The sequence below is a fragment of the Anabas testudineus genome, chromosome 5 (genome assembly GCF_900324465.2).
Source record: "Anabas testudineus chromosome 5, fAnaTes1.2, whole genome shotgun sequence".
NCBI classification, from domain to species: domain Eukaryota; kingdom Metazoa; phylum Chordata; class Actinopteri; order Anabantiformes; family Anabantidae; genus Anabas; species Anabas testudineus.
The window spans coordinates 22,365,775-22,387,171 of record NC_046614.1 but is presented as its reverse complement, the minus strand read 5'-3'; the positions used below and the strand labels follow the sequence as shown (position 1 = coordinate 22,387,171).

Genomic DNA, 21,397 nt, shown 5'->3' with positions numbered 1-21,397 from the left:
ACAGCAGGAAGTCTGCTGTGGCCCTTTTCTGTCTACTGTAGCTATACAGCCAGGAGCTGATGATGCTGATGATGAAGATGGTGTTAAAAGCCTTTAAATGAAACACAAGAGAAACACCAGCAGTTCCACACTAGATAAAAAAAGGGATGACCAGAGCCAGGCAAAATGGTGGAGGGAGGTAATATTTACTGACCACACACACATTATATTCATTCTGAACTGTCTATTTGAAGAATGACTGTGTTAATTTGACATTTTGTCATAACAGAAACATGATTGAGTGTCTAAAAAGGAAAATATTAATTGTAGAGTCTAAATAATTATTCTGTACATGAACTGATGTGATCTTTAACAAATTTAATAACTGATTCAGAATTTAGTTTAAAAAAATGCTGATAATTATCTTTTCTTAAATCTGAGCATATGACGCTTTTCTGTGAAATGTAATTCAAAATTTTAAAACCTTTGAGCTTTGGGTGACCAAAAAAATTAAAAGACATAATTTGGAGTAATTAAAATTGTAATGTCATTTACATGTCATTTAGTCACTGTAGTTCAACGTGTCCTAAATATTTGATGGAGCCATTTTTGCTTAAACCATTTCCATCTCTGACCCTATGTTTCCTTTACATTTAGTCATTTGGCAGATGCTTATCCAAAGGGATAAAGGAACCATACTGAAGGTAGGCCACAGCCGGGATTCGAACCCCGGTTTCCCTCATGGAGTACTGCTCTGTTAACACTACACTTTTCTATCCTTTAGCATTTGTGTTGTGCTAAACTGTCAAATTCACACAGAAACAGCCTCTTTGCCTGACTGTGGTCACATCCTGAAGCCAGTTGCATAAAAAAAATAATAAACTTCAATTCTTGAACCTGCCTGTACAACTGCAAGGGTTCCACTGATATGAGCTACTTACGGCTGGTGCTGAGACCACTGTTCAATATCTGTTTAATTTAGAAGAATCTAAAAGTGTCAAGTCTGTTGCAGACCGTCAGACTCACTGATGTTTCAAAATAGTACAGTCGGGACAATTTTGTTTTAGGCAGCAGCATCTAAATATGCATTGGTGCTACAGTGATTACTCACTACAAATTCGACCAATATGTAAATAGAGAAACGGTGTGCATTTGGATAAAAACTCAAACCAGTTCAGAACCCTCATATCCTTCTTCTTGTCCGTATGAAAATAAAATCTCTCCCTACTCATCAAATTTTTATGCAACTGTGCCCCAGAGCCCTTTAGCAAGTGAGGGCTGTGTGGAGGTGTCTCCTCATGCCTCACCTGAAGGCCGGTAACAGTGAGGCGGCGGGCATCGTTCACCGGAGCAACAACAGGAACCAGGTAGGGGCTGTCAGGTATATGCTGGTCATTAAACTTCACTGAAATTTCATAGTCACCTGGAGAAGAGGATGCGAGAATGTAACTCAGAATGACAGAGATGCATTAATGTGCAGCCAACATGTAAACTGTGTGTTTTTTCTATACCAGGCTCCTGAGCGATGTATGAGACGCCACAAGATCCATCTTTTCTGTCATCAAAGGAGATCTCCGCCCTGCTAGGTCCCTCCACAGCGATGGACAGACCACCAGCTCCTGCTTCTCTCGTCCAGATACTGAACTCAGCTGGTGAGAGAGAAAATATAGGTAATATAAATAATAACTGCAAATCTACAAACATCAGTCCAGGCCTTCTCTGCAGCTGCAGAAGGATAGTATGCAATATCAAGTAGAAGACAGTGGTGTATTATGATTAATTTATTCAAAATGCATTTTTTTTAAATTTTACTAAAGTGCTACAGTTTAAATGGTAACAGCAAAATATTTAAGTCAATTCGCTAATAATGCAGAAATGTAACCACCAAGAAGACTGTTGATGTGCCCAGAATGTGACCATGAGATTAATCTAACTTTTTGGTATCAATATAGGTCAGCCTTGTAACTGTCTCCTATTGTGCATATGTGTACCTGGCTCTCCTGCCAGTGCTCCCTCCAGTCCTGGACCTCCTGCTCTCACTTTGGCAGCCCCACCCTCTCCCAGTGGCCCCACAGTGAACTGGAAGGGGCTGCCTGGTACGTGGACACCCCTGTACCTCACGCTCACACTATGCACACCCATCTCTTTTGGTACGAAGCGCACGCAGTAGGTGTTGTCTCCCACAGCAACCAGCTCAGCAGGTTGACTGGTTCCAGATGGGGAGGTGACCTCAGCAGTGATGTCCTGCAGGTCTATCGCTGCAAAAAGAGATAGTGATTTTTTTTTTTTGTTTTCGTGTTCATTTACATAACTGAATATTAACAATTTCCTGTAACATTTTTATCACAAAGCTGTAGTTAATGCTGAAGAACTAGTGAAAGATGAAGAATAAGATGAAAATAAGAAGAAAAATGAAACAATAGCCGGTTGGGAACAAGTAGTAATAGAGAAGGTAGGTTATATACTGAATTTCAATATATTTTTCCATGTCTAGTATTCAATACATTAAAAAAGGCTTCTTCATTCTTTTTTTAAAATAAAGTAAAGCTGAACAGCTGTGGTGGATTCTCTATCTCACACTCTCACAGAACAACTTAATAAACATGTTATGTAGCAAACTTTGTATAGCCAACCTCTCCAATTTATTTTCCCAGGGCTAACACGCACCCTCTACCCCAGCATTGCCTACTGAGCTGCCGGTATTAACGACCCAGATACCCCTTGCTGCCCTGGCTCCACCCGTTAGTGTCAGACCAGACAGGCCAGAGATAAGGCGAACATGACGAGGAGAGAGGCTCTTGTTCTGGACAACAGCAGAGGAAGAAACTCTGCGAGCACCAAATCTTCCAGACCACCAGAGGGAGCAGTAGGAGCGGAAGGTGGCGTGAGAGAGGAGCTGAGGAGACAAGACCAGGAGGAACCAACTAACTGAAGGAAGAGGAGGGTAGAGAGAGGAGTAAAAGAAGAGGAGACAGGAGTGATTTCAGACAGTGTCAGAAGGAAAAGGAGAAGAACCTAATGAAGATGGGGAAGAAAAGAAAGTTTTTTAGGATACAGCAGAACATTAAAGAAGAGAAGGTGAAGAAGAATATTTACACAAGACGCAGGATGTCTGAACCTGCTCTGTCCAGACATGTAGACACTGTGACTGACATCAGATTAGTGGGGTAAAAAAGAATCTGTGTGTGTTTACCTGGAATTTTTAAACTGAGGTCACAAACACTCCCCACGCTGGCAACAGATGCCGCTTTCTGTCGTCGGGTGATGCTCTCCCGGATACGACCCTCACCGGTGACCTGCACTGTGAACGGACTTCCTGTTGCCAAACACACAAGATGTTTTCCATTATGATTCATTAAGTCCCTTCTTTTCCAGTTTACACTATTTTTTCCCCCGTAAGTGTAAGCTGTGAAAAACTGTTGGCTTTACCTGGAACATGTTCCTCATTAAAGCGTATTGAGACGATGTAGTTTCCAGGTTCAGTAGGACAGTAGGTGACTCCACATGTCCCATCCTCAAGGTCCTCTGTTTGGATGTCCACCTTACTGGGACCTTCGATGGACAGAGCCAGACCGCCATAACCTGCAGATAAATACACGAGTACAGCTATGTGAGTTGACACTGTCTGGGTAATAACAGCTGGATACGTCTTTTTAGTAATTGGTTCCCAAATCTTTGTAATTCTATCAAAATAAAATTTCATCAAATATAACTGTGGCTGCTGAAGCTCAATATACTGACCAGCCTCCCGTGTGTCGACCACGAAGCTTGTGTTGTTAAAAGTGGTCCCCTGGACGAGGCCATCGCCGTGAGCTTTGACCCGACTGGCATCACCAATCTCAGCCTGGACAACCATGATGGTGATGGGACTGTTGACGACATGACGGCCATTCTTTAGGATGCTGACCAGGTGTTCACCCACCTCCCGTGGGATAAAAGAGATACCTGGGGCAGGAAGGAGAGAGTGTAGAAGGGGGGAGAAATGAGGGTGGAAAGAAAAAAATTAAAAATATTGACAGCGAAGATGAATTAATTTATATTTTTAACCATTAAAACATGTATTTTAAATTGTGTATGTTACCAATATGGTTGTTGGGCATCCTCTTCAGCAGACAGGGCTCGTCACGTCCCGATGGTGACCTGATGCTGGCCGTCAGCAGACTGAGGTCTGTCTCATTGATGTCCAGAGAGAAATCTGCTGCCGAGCCCAGTTTGACCTGAGATCGCCGCTGCTTGTCCTCTGAAACACAAACACACTGAGGTGAGACCACACCATGGAACTGTAGCAAAACCCAGCTGTTATTTGTTGAGTCTGTTAATTTGTTTTCGTCCGTGTTGACTGACCAGTGATTCTTGCAGTGAACGGGCTGCCGGCGATGTGATCGCCATTGTATTTGACCAGGATGTTGTAGTCTCCAGGTAGAGTGGGGAGGTAGCTGACGCTGCACGTCCCATCTTTGTTGTCCACGCAGCTGATCTCTGCTTTAGATGGACCCTCAATGGCCAAGTCCAGACCTCCTAGATAGACATACATAGTTGGTGAGACGATAACATTAATTAAAAAAATAAATAAAAATGAATTCATCTGTTGCTGATGCTACTTTTATGCTAACAATAAAATGTTAATGTCATCTGTGTACCACAAGCAATAGCACTGCAAATACTACCACCACTATAAAACACAGATTTTGCTGTTATCTATTGCTATTTTTGTACTTCTGTTAAGATTAAGAATTATTCTTATTGCTGAAAGATTTACTATGTTCCAGCTTCTGCAGGACCAGAATTTCCTGCTTGTTTTTTAATACACTGCCTGCCCCAAAAAGTCACCACCTAGATTTAACTAAACAAATGGGTACAAGCCTTCCATTGGATAATTACTGCATGGATGATTTTGTCATGACAGCTCACTATCAGAAAAAACTACCAGCTGCCCCCACCCCCCTCCCCTCATACCTTCAGAGGCGTCCTCAGTGTAGACAGTGAATGTAGCCAGCTTGTTGGCAACGCCATAGCTCAGACCAGGACCGTAGGCTGTGACACTGGGACTACTGATGTGGTTCACGTAGAACTGAAGAGGAGACTCTGCAACACACAATCAACAACCATCCATGAGGCAGAATGCCAAGCTGCAGTTCTCCATCTGGACACCAGATGTCATAATTTCATGTACCTGTGTTAGTTTGCGTGTGTCACTCACCTGGAATGTGTGTGCCGTTGTACTTTATGCGCATCTCATGCAGGCCGGCCTCAGTGGGTGAGTACTGTACTGTGACTGTTCCATCCAAGTTGTCTGTGATCAGTGGCTGAGCTGATTTACCTGAAGGCATGAGCACCTCACCTGAGAGAGAGAGAGAGAAATAAACATTTACACTTTTCTTAATCGATTTCTGCTTAATATACAGGGTGTTTGTTATGGATCATCAGGGGCAAATCTGCTTGTTTCTATTCACTGTCCAGCACAAACAGGTCTACATGCAAAGGTCAGGAGAAAGAGAGGCTTACTTACAACCCCATCACAAAAGTGCAGTGTCTGCCATATGCTAAGCAACATCTGGGTAAGCCAGAGTGGTTTTGGAAATGAAGAGAGATTAACTTAAAATTGAGCTCTTTGGCCATAATTATGAAAGATGAGCAGCACTTTGGTGAAAACACTCTGCCATCTGTTAAGCATGGGGTGAAAATATTCTGCTTTGAGGTTGTGTGGCAGCCAATGGCAAAAGAAACTTTGTGCAGACACAGAAAAATTGATTCTATTAAATATCAGCAAATTATGTAGGCAGGCTGCCGCCAGTAAAGAAGATGAGAACAACAGCACAATGATCCAAAGCAGACTTAAAAATCCACCATGATTGATTAACAAGCTTTTCAACAGCCCTGACTTGTACATTAATGAAAACCTTTATCATGTGACAATATGGCCTACAATATCGAACTGTTGCAGCCTGTTCTGCAAATTAGTGGAAGTATTTCTGCTGCTTGCCAACAGTTGAATTACAGTCTAGTGACTTAGTATGATGCTACGGTACAGCTATTTCTTCTATTTTTAACTTTTATTAACTTTGTGTCTCCTTATCCTGTAGTTGTGCTTCTTCTGGTGCTGGTAGTGGCCCTTACAACCTGCCTAGGTGTGTTGTCCATTGTCCAAGTACTAGACATACTTGTCTGCCCTAACAGATCCAGGTAATTAAAGCTTTAGTTCATTTTTTCCACACCTGTAAAATATGAATTAGCAGATAAATATGCACACTGAGTATTGATCTGTGTCTTACCAGTGATTTCTCCCTTCCTGAAGGAGAAAGGTATCACCATGTCAAACGGTCTGAAGCCACTTCCATTAACACTGCTGCCCACTGGTTTGTAGCCGTCTGATGTCACCTGGAGAAGACAGACGCAGATGGACACAGACTTTAATGTGCCATTCAACAATACAACAACTTCCTGTCGTTCTCAGCGACCTGCATTAAAAGTGTGCATCCAAGCCCCGCCCTCACAGGGGCTTCCCTGCAAGTGTAGTGCAGCTGTGCAGGAAGGAGGGAAAAAAGATGATGATGATTCTGTGATGCAGCCACAGCGAGGAGGAGGGGGGACAGAATGAGAGCGAGACCACCATGGAAACACCTCTGGAGAGGAAAGAAAAATCCTCAAACACCCTAGTAAAACACCTTTATGTAATGTCAGAAGTTTGTTGTAATCCGACTGGCTGAGGCAAAGAGAGAAGCGATGACATGGGCGGGAAGCAAAGCGATTGAGCAAGTAAACTTAGGAATGGAGAGAGATTAGATTTTATCCAGCAGCCATTCACCTGCAACAGAGGAGCAGCGTGTGTGTGTGTGTGCGTGTGCGTGTGTGTTTAGGAGTACCCAGGGCTGGAAGCCAGCTCCAGGGGGAGCAGCCTTTTCCTGTTGTGTTGTCTGCGCTTGAATTAGTGGTACCTCATCAGTAGCCTGAAGAGATGACAGTAAGGATTAACATCTGGCCACACACAGTTTGATTTTCCTTTTAGTACTGTAAAAAGTATTTTATTCATGCTCATAAGCTACTGTACACTGCCACTTGAAGTAAACTATATGTATTCATCAACATACAGTAAGGAACTGGAAACTAAAACTATTAAATGGGGAATTTAATTTGTCACCATCTTAATTCTAAATCTGTAAAAAGATGTTTCATTTAGTGGAGTGAGTCAAAAGAAACTTTGGGTTATGAAACCGCATCAGACGGGATAAGAAAACAAATGGGAAGCACAGTTGATACATTGAACACTAAAACTGAGATTAATGGTTAATCTGCAACCAACAATCTCTCTTAATGTTGTTAGTAAAATTTCAAGAACCAGCTGACAATTGCAAAATATTAAACTGTTTAGAATATATAGTAAAGTTAAAGGAGACAATATTAAAACACACTCATGGGCCTTTAAACACTGAATCAGTTGCACAAACTGTAATAAACTAAGTTTTTCCCTCTCTTACCATGACTTTGAAGGGACTACGTGGGATGTTTTCTCCACCAAAGCGGACGTAGATGACGTAGTTCCCGGGTGCTGGTGCCGTGTAGAAGATGTCGAAGGTGCCATCTTCGTTCTCCAGCACCTCAGCCTCCACCTCGCTGCCATCGGGCTGAACCACCACACAGCTCACCTTCCCCTTCCCAGCACCCTTCGCATTAACCACCAGGCCCAGCTCCTCACCAATAGCCACTGTGGGACCCACACCGGGACCTGTGAGGAGGACATTTTATTTTAAGTACCACATTTGTATTAATTTGAACTTCTTCCATGTTCTTATTTGTCTATTTATCTGTGACAGGTTATTGCTGGTGACGAACCAGTAACTGTGCATTTGCTGGCATCTCCACTTGCTGTTGCACGGACTCTGTAGGGTGATGCAGGGATATCGTCACCGCCGTACTTTATGACAATGGTGTACCGACCCGTACGATCAGGGATGTAAGAGACCTGGTATGTACCGTCACCGTTGTCATAGATACTGGCTTGCTTAGGTTTACCATCCTGGTCCTGAAGGTGGAAGGAGAGAAGAGAAGAAAGGAAAACAGGCATGAATGGTGCCTCTTTCATCTGTGTGTGTCAATATAAGTGAGTGTGTCTAACTGACCGTAATGAGCACGCTCAGTTGGCCCTGGCCAGCGTCTTTGGCATCAATGCTGAACTCAACAGGGAAGCTTGCGGGGACCCCACTGGTCAGCCCGGGGCCGCTGGCTCGGACTTTACTGGCATCATGAGTGGGCAGAACCCTAAACTTGAAGGGACTGACGAGAACAAAGACACAGTTACAAATACTAAATAAGAAAACTGAATGTATTTATCAGTGAACTTTTCTGTCCTAACTTTGTGTGTTTTATTGTTGTTTTAATGGAGGAACAACATTGGGAAATTAGGCTTTGGATATAACTGTCACGTTGTTCTACACTGCAGTACTGCTATGTACCTGCGGGGGACATCCTCATCTGCATACTTGACAGCGACATTGTACGGTCCCTCCACTGTCGGAGTGTAGGACACTGTGTGAGTCCCGTCCCCGTTGTCCGTCACCTCCACAGGCTCAGCGATGCCTTTAGGACCTGTGACAGCCACAGCCAGCGGGGCCACGCCGGCCTTCCTGCAGTCCACAGTAAAGGACTGTGGGATATTGGCCCTGACCCCTGACTCTACACCAGGACCAGACACCTTGACCTTAGTGGAATCCACCACATCCTTCGCTGGGACCTTAAATGGACTTCCTAGAAATGGTTTACAGTGCAAAACCAAAGGTTAAAAAAAAAAAAAAACAGATCTTCATGATTGTTGAAATTACTTTTTTAAACCAACACTACCAAACGTGTCCTAGATACTGTTTGAGGATTTTCTGTCCTTTAAAGTAATAGCTGGAGAAAACAATCTATATCAGGTGTCAATTCAGGTGTTTAAAGATGGAAAATTCTCAATTTTCAGACATTAAAGGAAAAATACTTTCTAGAATAATGAAGAAAATAAATGGTAGGTTGAATGATTACACAATAACATACAGTTCAAATACTAATAGTGGATCACTGCTATCCCTACTAAAGCTACAGCGATTCTCTGTCTTATATCTTTGTAGTGTTTTACTTAAGTTAGATCTGGTTTGTACGATCTCGGAGCTTTCTGTACCTGCAGCTGATCACTTCTCACAGCACAGCCATAAACCAACAGCTGTCTATGAAAGGTGTTGAACAAGGAAACACGCTGAGCTTTTCATCAACAAAGTCAATTAAACTGAGCTGTGGCTTTTAAACTTTACGCAGTAACTTTAACCACATCTTTAAAGATCACACTGAAACACTCGACACGTCTTTTATCAGCCAATAAAAATCTACATCTTTTTAACATTAAGAGCATTTTAACATCAGCGGTTGTTTAAAGGCAGAAATAGGAGCACAGCCAACAAATAGTTGTAAAGGGGGTTTAATGACATTAGAGTGCCTTCAGGAAATGAACATATGTGTTATATATAACTAACTTTGGACCAACACAAAGACCAGTCCTGATAATCAGAAACAACATATGACTTGAAAAACAAAATGTCTCACCAGGAATGTGCTCTCCTCCGTAGGTGATGTTGACGTCATAGAGGCCAGGGGTGAGGGGAACGTACTCTACGCTGCAGCTGCCATCTTTGTTGTCTTTGCAAGACATCTTTGACTCTGATGGACCCTCCACAGTGATGCCGAGACCACCAATACCTGCCCCTCTGTTAAGGATTCAAAATCATTAATAGTAATTAGATCTTCAGTTTTAGTTTTTTGTCATAACATTCAATTCAATGTTGTTTGTATAGCTCCATAGAGAGATTGATCATCATCATTCCCACAGAACAGATTACTTAAAACAAGGTTTGAGAGGATTCTGATGTGTAGAATTGGACTCAAAGTTGCTAAAACATAAAATATTTAAATCTGGACTAACAACAGTCTCTGCCCTTTTGCTACCTCGTGATGATGTTGAAGTTGTTAGGCTTGTCAGTCAGAGCTCCTTGGAGGCCGGGGCCAGTCGCCACCACCCTGCTGGGGTCACACCCCTCTACCACAGAAACCCTGAACGGGCTCTTAGGAACCGGGGTGTCGTCATACAGAACGTGCACACTGTGGACGCCTGAAATACGCACCAGCCAAAGAAACGGGCAACAAAATAAAGTTACAACTTCATGATCAGTGTTGTCGAGTTGTGACTGATTAAAACATGCAGGTTCAGGTGTGTTACCGTTCTCAAAAGGAGTGTACTCGACGGTGTAGGTCCCATCGGCCTTGTCGGTAACCAGATAGTCTGTGAGCCCTCCAGACGGGTTCCTGACTTCCGCCTTCACGTGGTCCCCTCCTCGCCGGGTCAGTGGACTAGCATCCACTGTGAACTCTGTGGTGGCTTCTCTAAAAACAGCTGAAGGAGAGATGACAGAAGGCATTTACAGGCATTTCCATATTGTGACTAGGGACTGTATATACAGAACTCGTCAGACTGGTCGGGGCAGGTCTAATACACTACTGTATATACTGTTGTATACTGGTTCCAGTGTTTATGGGGCTTTACCTGTGCTAGAGACTAAAACTAAAGCTTTTTAAAAATATATCATCTGTGTGCACAAAAGGCTTGTAGAATCATACTGCACCTTTTCCCTCCACTCCAGGTCCAAACACTTTGACCTGTGAGGTGTCCACAGCAGGATCCACCATCACCTTAGCAGGGAAACCCGGGACGGTCTTTCCTCCGTACTTGAGCAGCAGGGTGTACATGCCGGAGGTCAGAGGAACATAGGTAGCCGTGTAGGTCCCATCTTTGTTGTCCACCACCTCTGTCTTAGCTTTAACACCTGAAACAATTTGTATATTTAGTGGCAGAAATTAAAAACATTTTTAAAACTACAAATAAAATACTTTTTGGAAGATTTGCTTAAATTTACTTAATAAGACACAGTCCAAGTGAAACATATTTTATTTTATTTTAATGTTTTTGTTCCAGTGTTAATGGTGGTGGTTAATTCAATGAGAATCACACAAGTACAGACTTTTGTATCTGCATAAATTAATTTTCTAAAAATAAGAATGCAATCTAACAGGGACTCAGGACTGAGTGTTACCTGAGCCTAGAGAAGCCCCAGTAGGACTAGTTGGTGTGGACTCTGGTACGGCCTCCAGTGTGAGTTGTCCTGGTCCGGCCCGGGTACAGTCCACATTCACCACACTGGTCTCTCCAACCTGCACAGATGGAGTCAAACATTATGCATGTATGGAAATGACTGTGTACAGTGAATGACAGTATTACGAGACCCATGAGTCTGAAATCTGTAGCAGATCTAGAAGCTTTACTGTTGGAACAAAATGTATCATCTTTAATTTAACAACACAAATTAAAACGTTTAAAAACCCATTTTATATCCAAATGGGAAAAGAGAATGTGCTGCTTTTAGTCCAGGTCTCATTAAACTTCCCAATATTAGGTAGATAAACGCAGAAACAACCACTGATAAAAGACTCTTACCTTGGCTTTCTTCAGGCCCGACCCTGACACCACCACTTTAGTGGGGTCAAAGGGCATCTGGATGTCAGCTCTGAATGGCGAGCCTGGGATGTGGACCTCCTCAAACAGGATGTTAACCAGGTAGTCTCCAGGCTCAGTAGGCAGGTAGGAGACAGAACAGGTCCCGTCTCCGTTGTCCGAACACTCAATCTTGGCCTCGGTCGGCCCCTCAACTGTCAGGCCTAAACCTCCGGTGCCGGCACCTTTGGTGTCGATGGTGAACTCTGCTGGATTCCCCACCAAACCTCCTTTAAGACCAGGACCAAACGCCTTGACCTGAAGGAGGAGATGAAGAAAACATGCAGCAACTTTTACTGCATTTTCATTTTCTGTAAACATTATTATTTTCTATTCTTATGTGTTTTTATGTGAATCCTGAAAATAAATAAAATGTCTAAATAAATAGTTCTTTCTACCCAAGTGTGTGTGTATAGATAGAGAGAGTTGCTGATGTTACCTTGCTGGGGTCTGGAGGCAGCTGGGCTTCCACAGGGAACGGACTGCCAGGGATAGGGTGTCCGTCGTAGGACACGTTGACAGCGTAGACCCCCTCCTCTGTGGGGGTGTAACGAACCAGACTGACATCTGCTTTACTGGACTGAGGCTCCACTTTACAGGGCACTGACCTCTGACTGGGACTCAGCTACAAACAAAAACGCAGCAGAACCACATAGTTTTAATATGTTTTCACATTTATTGAATAAGTCCAATTAATTTACATGAACGCATCTCTGACACTCACCACTGCCACCTCCAGGTGACCTTGACCACCTGCACCCTTGGTATCAACCTTAAACTGCTGTTCCTTAGCAACCTCCACTCCTGAAATTAATATTTAATAATGTAGGAATGAGTTGTTTCAAAGCCGCTGCACAGTAAACGGCCTAAAGCACAGAACGACTGGTGTCTTACTTCCATCCAGGTTGTCCACAGTGACCTTGCTCAGATCCAGAGGGGCAGCGACACCGACTGTAAACGGGCTCTTGGAGATGGGATCTCCTCCGTACGTCACCGAGACGGCCATCTCACCCTGCAGACACACGTAGTATTCAGATCAACAATTACTACATCTGGTAAAGGAAGCAACAAACGAGCAGCTGCAAACTGTGATAATTCAGGGTCATGGACAAAAAGACAGAACACACTCTGTTGTGCATGTTCTTATTTAACACCTTTGTGTGAACATGTGTGCATTTCACATCCATACCTGTTGCGCAGGTGTGTATTTGACAGTTTGCGAGTAGTCGTAGTTATCGATGATGTCAAAGTCTTTGACAGGAGAGGAGAATGAAACATCCAGCGGTGCTTTTCCAGCTCCTTTAGTCAACACTGTGAAGTGAGTGGGTTTACCGCTCTCTACACCTGGACAGGTCGAAGGAAGCGAGTCAAACAGCAACAGTCACATTTGAAAACAGACATTCAGTGTCACACATTATGTGTTGGTGTGTCTCACCGGTGCGAGCCAGTCCAGGACCCTCTGCTTTAACCTTCGATGCATCATGAGAAGGATCGACTTTAACTTGAAAGGGGCTCTGTGGAACTTCCTGTGTGAACATATAGACAATGAAATGCCTCAGAGCAAACAAACACCTGAAATGAACGCTGTAAATATTCCAGCTGTGTGTGTTTGTACCTTGTCAGTGAACAGGACTTTAACAGTGAGTCTTCCCGCAGCAGGAGGGACGTATTTGACAGTGAATGTGTCATTGGCGTTGGGGATGATGTCAAAATCCACATCAGCCTCTTTGTCACCGACCATGTTGGCATCACATTTGATGCCTACGCTGACATCACCTGAAAGAGCACACACACACACACACACACACACACACACACACACACACACACACACACACAGCTTCATTGTCTGCTTCCTGCTGTTCATTAATTTCATCTGTTCATGCAGAAACATTTTGCCTGTAGACTCACACAGGTTCTAACGTAAAAAAACATGCAGCACATTGTTTCCTGCTGCAGAACTGAACCATAGTCGAAGCAGAGGAATTCAGAGCATGAGAGGAATGACACAGGAAACAAAGTCAAACAACAGAACCAGGTCAATAACCATTCCCCTGAGTCCACACAGCCCGTTTGTCTAGTAGAATAATCTGCACACTGTATGTTCATACTGTATACCATCCATAAAATGCTGCACCGATATCATTGCTACAGTTCGATGAGAATATTTTCAGTATCAAATCCTTTCTACAGAGCCCCTAAAATTCATTTTAATCTTGTGCACACAAACTTATCTTGTGGAAACAAGTTGTTTATCTGCATGATAACAGCCTGCTAAGCTTAGTTTTGAAGCCTAAAACTCATCTTATGGAACTCCTCTAAGCATCAAGCTGGTAAATATATGGAAAAACATAGTAATGTGATGGGTAATACAGAGAAACTACTACTGAAATCATCGACCTTCACCCATAAATCTAACAGTGAATTATTGTTGTGAACAGTTTAGCAGCAATTGTGTCCTTTCTAAGAAAGTAGGCAACTAATTCATAGAATCCCCCCCTCTATTATTCACCGTAGTATGTTGTTAAGAACCCAAGTGTTTGTTGTGTACTATGTAAAATAAGTTGCCTTTTCGTACATATGGGAATTACTGTTTGTGACTGCACCCAGTTATAAATGGTTAATTTAATAATTTACCTTATACTTAAGCAGGAAATGTTTTCCTCTGGTGTCTTGGTACAGTAAATACTGGGCATGTTGTTGTAGATGTTTTTACAATTTATTTAGTAAGTAAGCTAAAACTGTACTTAAAAGTGAATTATTCTGCAGAATTAATTGAAGAAGTCAGGCTGTGTTTCAACATTCAATCCTTTTTTGTATGACAGAAATTAGTCTGTAATACCGAAACATTCTTCATATTACAACTGTTTTGAACATCACTGATTAGAAGGAATCCAATCAGTGGAGGCTCTAAATCACAATAACAAAGCTGACTCTAAAAGTATATACTGTTTTTGTTTTAGTAAAATATACAGTCACTTCACTACATTATCAGCTGATTATGGTTTGGGTCTGCAGAGTTCACTCCAACATCAGTTCTCTGCTGCTTTCCAGAGGACAACCACTAATTATTGGTTATTTAAAAAAGTATTGGACAAGTTCAAATTTGTGTCTGATGATGCTGCTGCTAGATGAAAAGTCAGATGAATTTCAGTGCGACTACAAATCATCCTGGACTGAGCTGGACCTCAATGCGTGTACACATTTTGTATTGCAATCTGTCCAATAGTTGTCCAGGAATATCACTCAAAGCCAGAAATGTTAATCTCACAGCGGCACTGCAGTAAAAGCCAGGTCACATCTGAAGGAAGAATCAATGGACATGAACCTAATTTCTCTGCAATCCATCTTATTGTAGATATTTTAGTGTTAGATCCACCAACAGATGGACAATAAAAGTAAAACCTGTTCTTTTATTTATCTCACCGATGAAAGTGAGGGTTATTTTTTGTGTTTTCGTGCTTAGTTTGTGAAGGCAGACAATCAAATATGTGTGTTGCTCTACTCAGGAGTGATGAATTTCCTGTCAGAATGTTTCTGCCTTGAGATCATTGCCAAGACATACCAGGGGAAAGAGTGTGTGTGTGTGTGTGTGTGTGTGTGTGTGTGTGTGTGTGTGTGTGTGTGTGTGTGTGTGTGTGAGACAATATAAAGGTGGATGTTTGTACACGGCAGAATATAGACTTCTCCATTTTCCTCACAACATCAAAAGTCTTTTAAGACCTGGTTTTATGTTAGTATTAGGTTTGGGTTTAGTTCAGGTATTCGGGAGCAATCCCAACTATAAAAAGATAAACATGATGCACGTGTATTACCGTCTCCAGCTCCTGAACAGTCTACGGTGAAGTGTGTGGGCTCGTTGGCCTTCAGACCAGTTCTTTCCACTCCAGGGCCAAACACCTTCACCATGTTGGGGTGGCTGCCTTTACCCACATTCACCTACAAGTACCGACAAGACATGACATCACTTGTTTTAATCAGTTTTGTTATTATTATTGCAAACAAACTCTGAATGCGGAGTACCGCAAGGCTCTATTCTAGATCCACATTTTTAATGTTTTGTTTTCTCATATGGCTTTATCTCAAAATAATAAAAAATATATAATACAACTATAAACAACAGTTTATGTACTACATTTCTGTTTTTTATGAGCCTGGCATATGTCATCATATCTTTTTTTAAAACACAGATTAAGATTGTATTATTCAAGACAATAAAATCCCTATTTATAAGGTAGTCATCTGTTAAAAGATAACATTACACTGAAGTTTGAAATGTGAAATTAAAACTAATATATATTGAACAAATTAAAAGGACATTTATAAATCCTAAAGTTATGCTTGTCAGCATACTCTAAAGAAAATAAACAACACAGTAAAACATTTTAGTGAAAACTCGAAATTTATTTTGAAACCAATTTAATCCCCACTTAGTGAATATAAGCAATTTGATTAAGATGCGTCAGTCAATGTGTTGGTTACAGTTGGATGCAACAATGAAAGCATTAAAAACTGCCTCTGTACAGAAACTACTTAACTAAATTAGTCGAAGCACAGAAGGAATTTAAGTTTGTTTATCAGCTGTCTCTCAGTTTGTGTTTAATGCTAAAAACCAAAGAGCCGAAGTTTTATATCAACCTAACTCCAACCACATCTCATCTTAATCCTCACAACCAACACTGGAGAGAATTCAAACACTATATGTATGAAGAACACTATATGTTCACTATACTTTGTGAGGTATATGTAGTATAAGAACTAATTCTTACTTAACACACAAGCATTAGCCAATCACAAATTTTTCTAAAGAGTGATCAGATACTGCAATTGCACAGATGCCTCTAATGAAGTTCATTGCAGATTTTAACAGTTGAACTCGAGTCAAAATCCAGCTTAGAATCTAGAAACTGTATAGATTCCACTGCATTTAAGCAAATTTAAAATCAAATTTCAGGTGTGACTGAGCCCATCTGGCTGCAAAGAACTGGAACAGTTTTGGAACAATTTTAAAAGATCTGTGAAACGGCACATACATTTTTTACACTATGATCAAACAAACCCAAAGTTACATGAACTTTTCTTCCAATGTAGGTTCTTTACCATCTTTACCTAAAGACAATGTGTCGCTGCTGCATTCACAGGTCTGGGTGTGATCACTTACTTTCTTGCACTTGTATCAACATTACAAGCTGGAGAAAGATGCAGTTGGTCCCAGACAGGCTGCTGCAGCTCACAACAAGCCTTTTTAATCATCAGTGACATCAGCCATAAACCTAGTACAAACCTCTCTCCACTAGCAGAAATGATTTATGGACCAGTAGAAAAACCTATAAGCTATAAGAGCAGAATGCGCTCTTTGTCTGCGAATCCTCAGAAAAGCTTTGTGCTTTTATTTATTATTATGATAAAAAACTCTTCATAACTGCATCAACCCATCATGTAACGCTGTCATCTCATAAAAAAGGAATGTTTTGGCACCTGAAGCCTTGTTGGCACTGCCATAAATTCCTGAACCTATTGGCAGCTTCTCACCTATAAAACTATAAACACCTGAGACCAACAGAGACAAGAGAAGACAGCTGATAGACAAAGACAGAAACCTGATAGCACTTACTTCAAAGCAAACAAATCGAACTAATTCAAACACAAATTAATAATGGTTACAGTGAAAAGACGTCATTATGTTAGTGCACATTTCAACGGTAAAATGAAAACCTTTTGTTGTAGCTGCTTTTTTGTCTTTTACTGAGCAGATTTAAATAAAATAATAGTGAGGAAATATAGGATGGTAGATTCTGTCGTCGCACATGTACAGTAAAAAGGTTTTCATTTGACAAGAACATTTATGCTGTTAAGATGACAGCAGCACTTCACTTATCTGAACCTCTCACGCTTCCCAACTTGCAAGATAAAACATAAAATCTGGTATTTTACCAGAATATTAAGGGTCTAATTATTTTTTGTATTGTATTGTTCATTTCATTTTATTTTTTTACTTTTTAATTTAAACGATTGGAAAAAATGCAGAATGCAAACCACTGATCTCTAAGTGCCTCAAAATTCATGTCTTCATGAATGACACGTGACACGATATTTAAATTGTGCATTAGTTGCCATCCACAAAATGCCATTCATTACAGTGGCATTACATCTACAGCTACTGGAAGTGCTTGTTTGAAGTTACTGCTCCTGTAAGAGGTCCAACCATGTATTAAATACAAACATTTACTTACTTTTACCACCTGCACTTTCAATGTTTAATGGGCGTGTTAAATAAAGACAAAAAAGATTAGAATGGTTTGTATGTTATTAGCTTAAGCACAGTGTTTTTGTTTATACTTTTCACTTGGATGAAGATCGGATCACATTTTATGACCAATTAACGCAGATAATCCCAGAGAGTACACAAACTTTATTACCACTGTAGCTGCGTTGCATGCACAGTTGTTAAAGTGGTGCAGGTATCGTCTTCAGCTGTTTGTTTTCTTAAATTGAATTTCTTAAAATCATCATTTACAATATTATTTCATAATATTATTAAAATCTAATCATTAAAGGACATTTAAGTATTTTACTGGATCATTTTTAACAATCTTTACTCTTTAAAGTCATCAGTCCAGTACTGGTTTGTAGTTTGGATCAGAAAGGTTCAGATTAGTGAAGTTCTCGTGTAAACATGTTAGATGAGACAAAAAAGGTTAGTTACAGTGCATGGACAGTGGTCATAGTGTGGAAGACACTGGATAGTGCACATGGTGATATAAAATATATGGTTATATAAAAAAACAAAGACAGTGCACAGACAGGAGGTTACAGTGTTGATGAGTATGGTTAACAAACGATTACATATAAAATGCAAACAAAACATTTGTTAAACATACGTTTTTGATCACGTAGAACACACGAGTGATAAGCAGCCGTATTATTAAACTTCGATGATCAAGTCCAGCAGATTTGATATTGCACAAAGTCAACTAACCCGAGTTCAGTCAAACATTTCTATTAAAACATAACTAAAGGAATTTTGAACATGACACTATTATAACTTTTTACTCCGAAGCATTCTGCAGATTTAGAAAACAAATAGTTTTGTCATCAGGAATAAAATCTGCTTAACAAGCCAACTGAAATGATGCATAGAAAATATTTAGATAGTATCTAGTACAGTTAGATAGCTCGTTGCTATTGGCAGTGTTTGTGGTGAATCAGTTTGTTGGTGAGTTAAGAGAAGCTAAGAGAATAAATACTTATTATAATAAACACTTTTTTTTATATAAACAGGTGAGATTATGGAAATCATTGGTGTGTGTGTGTTGAGCTGAAGTCAGGATGCTGTTAATCTATATTTTCATTAAAGTATCTGATAAGAGATGTAAAGGCACGTTTGCCAAATGTTGAACTACTCCTTTAAATGAACGAGTATTTCAGAGCGACTCAACTAGCAGCTGTACCTCTCCTCGATATACGTAGTGATGATAATCAGAGGTTTCTTTGTTTTACTGCTCACATTTTTTGGTTTAGTCAGCACCTTCTCAAACCTTTCCTCTGGAGCCGTCGGCTCTGATTGGATAACCTTGATGTGTTCTGCCTTAAATAAACCTTCTGATTCTACCGCGTTGGCACTCTCTGCCTCAACTGGATCAACAGATTTGGGCGGCACATCACTTCCTGGAGTAACAGGGTGCTCTGATTGGCTGCTTACCCTGAAAGGGCTCTTGGGAATGCTGACTCCTCCCCAGGTGACGGCCACGGTGTGTTTGAGAGCAGAGGTGGGCGTGTAGGAGCAGGAGTACAGTTTGTCACCTTTACTCTTCACCTTTACCTCCACAGGGTGACCGTCTGCGTCCTGACAGAGACAGAAAGACACAGGGAGGATTCAATGGAGCAAAAACTCCAAACTGTATAAACGTTACTGACTGAAGTAGCATCTAATTCAACTAGTACTGAAGTTGTAGCATTCTGATCCAGAGCTGCAGCTTTCACCACAGGGGATTTGCAGGGTTTCAATCAGTAGAGGTGATGAGGTTACTAAACACACAGGTCAATAAACACAGCTCTGTCAAAAAGCCTTTCAAGTTTAAGAGAGGAGGCACGGAGCACACAGAGTTCCTGCTCTGCTCTGGGTTGTTGTGCTCAACTCCACTGGGTCAACTCTGCAAATCTGAAATGAAGCCATGTGACACGAGCTGCAGCATCGGTCAGTGACGTCTGAACTTTAGGTCTTAAACTGCAGCACAAAACTTAAAAACAACGCTGTTGGACACTGACGTTTTTAGAAGATCATACTCCCTCACAAAAAACAAATGACTCGCAGCTTCTTGTTCCGCTTCTTGTCACCATTTCTTTACTGAGCCCTTCACAAATTCATCATACAGCAGCTCTGTGATCGTTTTAAAGCTTCGCGTCTGTATCGACTCACCTGAGCTGTGATCTTCAGAGGTCCACTCCCAGCATCCTTGCCGTTGACGGTGAACTCTGCAGGCTGGTTGACCACACAGCCGCTCTTCTCAAGCCCCGGCCCAAAAGCCTGGACCTACAACCGCAAAAACAGAAATTAAAATCCATTTCTGTGTCTTGTATCTGAACGCAGGTCTTGAGGACCCTGCACCGCACTCTTGTCCATGAGCAGCTTAGCATTTTGTGTTCTCTGACCTTCTCTGCATTGCTGGCGTTGTCATCTGGGACGATGAAGGCCATGAAGGGGCTGTGTTCAATGTCCTCCTCATCACAGGTCACATGGACAGCGTATTCTCCAGGCTCCGTTGGCCAGTAACGGACGTCACATGACCCATCGTTCTGGTCGTCGCACTCGATTTTAGCCTGGGAAGGTCCCTCGATGGCAAAACCTGAAAACCCAGCAGGTCTTAGGGGATGAGATACAGGAAAGAGAAGAGTTCGCTTTGGATAGAAACGTGTGAGGGTGGCAGAAATGACTCACCCAGGACTCCGACGTCGGTGCCGATCGACTCCACTACAAACGCAGCAGGTTTACCCACAACACCTCCCTCCAGACCAGGACCCCAAGCCCTGATCTGCTGAGGCCCTGCCTCTGCACCCACGGCCACTTCGAACGGACTGAAAACAACAGAGTAGAACGATCCGACTGAGTGAAGTCACACCACCCGCTGCTCTGTGGCTGCAGATGGAGGCACGACCGTGACATTCGGGTGGGGGTAAATGACACCAACAGTAGGAGCTCACCAGTGAAGCTGTCGTCACAAACAACCTGAGTACCTCTGAACTGTAACACAGTCTTCAGCCGTTATCGACTGTAAGATATGTGTGTGACTCGTCATGTGTGTTCAGATGGAAACGAGCTTCACACAAAATAAAACTGTCGGTAGAGATTTACCATCTTCATTACAGTCGCACACACACGTCGTACGGGGCTCCTACCGCTGTGAGGACCCGGACTGATGTAATGCATTCCTAGGCCCTGCTGGTGACTTTCTATCTTTCTCTTACTGTCAACAAATGCCAAACAAATACCAAAACCAACAATGAGTTGTGTTTGATCTGTGAATCCAGATTCTGATTTAGCTTATTCCTCTGCACCACAGACCTCCATTGCTGTTCTACTAAAAATGCATCAGTGAGCCACATGGTCCCACTGGATTAGAGAAAGAGCTCCGAAGGCCAAGAACAGTCATCACTTTTACACTTAGATCAATGCTCGTGTTCTTATTTTAACTGTGTTTATGTCTTATTAGCCCACGTTGGCATGTATTCTCACAACACAGTCATTAAAACTAAATAAATTAGAAACAAATATGAATCAATACATAAAAAGAAAAACATAACTTTGGGGAACTCAATGAAATCAAACAGTCATGTTTAAAGAGAGCTTCT

General features: G+C 41.7%; 1 protein-coding gene across 1 annotated transcript in view; it reads right to left on the bottom strand.

The window, feature by feature from the left end:
• The window catches only part of LOC113154305 (filamin-B), a 49,805-nt gene that overhangs the window by 3,320 nt on the left and 25,088 nt on the right, over positions 1 to 21,397 (bottom strand). Inside the window, exons 12-44 of the mRNA XM_026348413.1 lie at positions 20,487 to 20,623; positions 20,201 to 20,394; positions 19,968 to 20,081; positions 19,251 to 19,394; positions 15,364 to 15,487; positions 13,164 to 13,324; positions 12,984 to 13,074; positions 12,738 to 12,892; positions 12,443 to 12,560; positions 12,273 to 12,352; positions 11,988 to 12,173; positions 11,492 to 11,806; positions 11,091 to 11,208; positions 10,623 to 10,823; positions 10,220 to 10,393; positions 9,949 to 10,111; positions 9,550 to 9,710; positions 8,430 to 8,721; positions 8,097 to 8,250; positions 7,810 to 7,999; positions 7,455 to 7,702; positions 6,843 to 6,926; positions 6,252 to 6,357; positions 5,180 to 5,320; positions 4,936 to 5,064; positions 4,324 to 4,497; positions 4,061 to 4,219; positions 3,721 to 3,924; positions 3,409 to 3,561; positions 3,173 to 3,295; positions 1,971 to 2,237; positions 1,491 to 1,628; positions 1,287 to 1,402 (exon numbers count right to left, since the gene is read on the bottom strand). Coding sequence (XP_026204198.1) covers positions 1,287 to 1,402; positions 1,491 to 1,628; positions 1,971 to 2,237; positions 3,173 to 3,295; positions 3,409 to 3,561; positions 3,721 to 3,924; positions 4,061 to 4,219; positions 4,324 to 4,497; positions 4,936 to 5,064; positions 5,180 to 5,320; positions 6,252 to 6,357; positions 6,843 to 6,926; positions 7,455 to 7,702; positions 7,810 to 7,999; positions 8,097 to 8,250; positions 8,430 to 8,721; positions 9,550 to 9,710; positions 9,949 to 10,111; positions 10,220 to 10,393; positions 10,623 to 10,823; positions 11,091 to 11,208; positions 11,492 to 11,806; positions 11,988 to 12,173; positions 12,273 to 12,352; positions 12,443 to 12,560; positions 12,738 to 12,892; positions 12,984 to 13,074; positions 13,164 to 13,324; positions 15,364 to 15,487; positions 19,251 to 19,394; positions 19,968 to 20,081; positions 20,201 to 20,394; positions 20,487 to 20,623 — 5,314 coding nt within the window. The remainder of the gene's footprint in view (positions 1 to 1,286; positions 1,403 to 1,490; positions 1,629 to 1,970; positions 2,238 to 3,172; positions 3,296 to 3,408; positions 3,562 to 3,720; positions 3,925 to 4,060; positions 4,220 to 4,323; positions 4,498 to 4,935; positions 5,065 to 5,179; positions 5,321 to 6,251; positions 6,358 to 6,842; positions 6,927 to 7,454; positions 7,703 to 7,809; positions 8,000 to 8,096; positions 8,251 to 8,429; positions 8,722 to 9,549; positions 9,711 to 9,948; positions 10,112 to 10,219; positions 10,394 to 10,622; positions 10,824 to 11,090; positions 11,209 to 11,491; positions 11,807 to 11,987; positions 12,174 to 12,272; positions 12,353 to 12,442; positions 12,561 to 12,737; positions 12,893 to 12,983; positions 13,075 to 13,163; positions 13,325 to 15,363; positions 15,488 to 19,250; positions 19,395 to 19,967; positions 20,082 to 20,200; positions 20,395 to 20,486; positions 20,624 to 21,397) is intronic.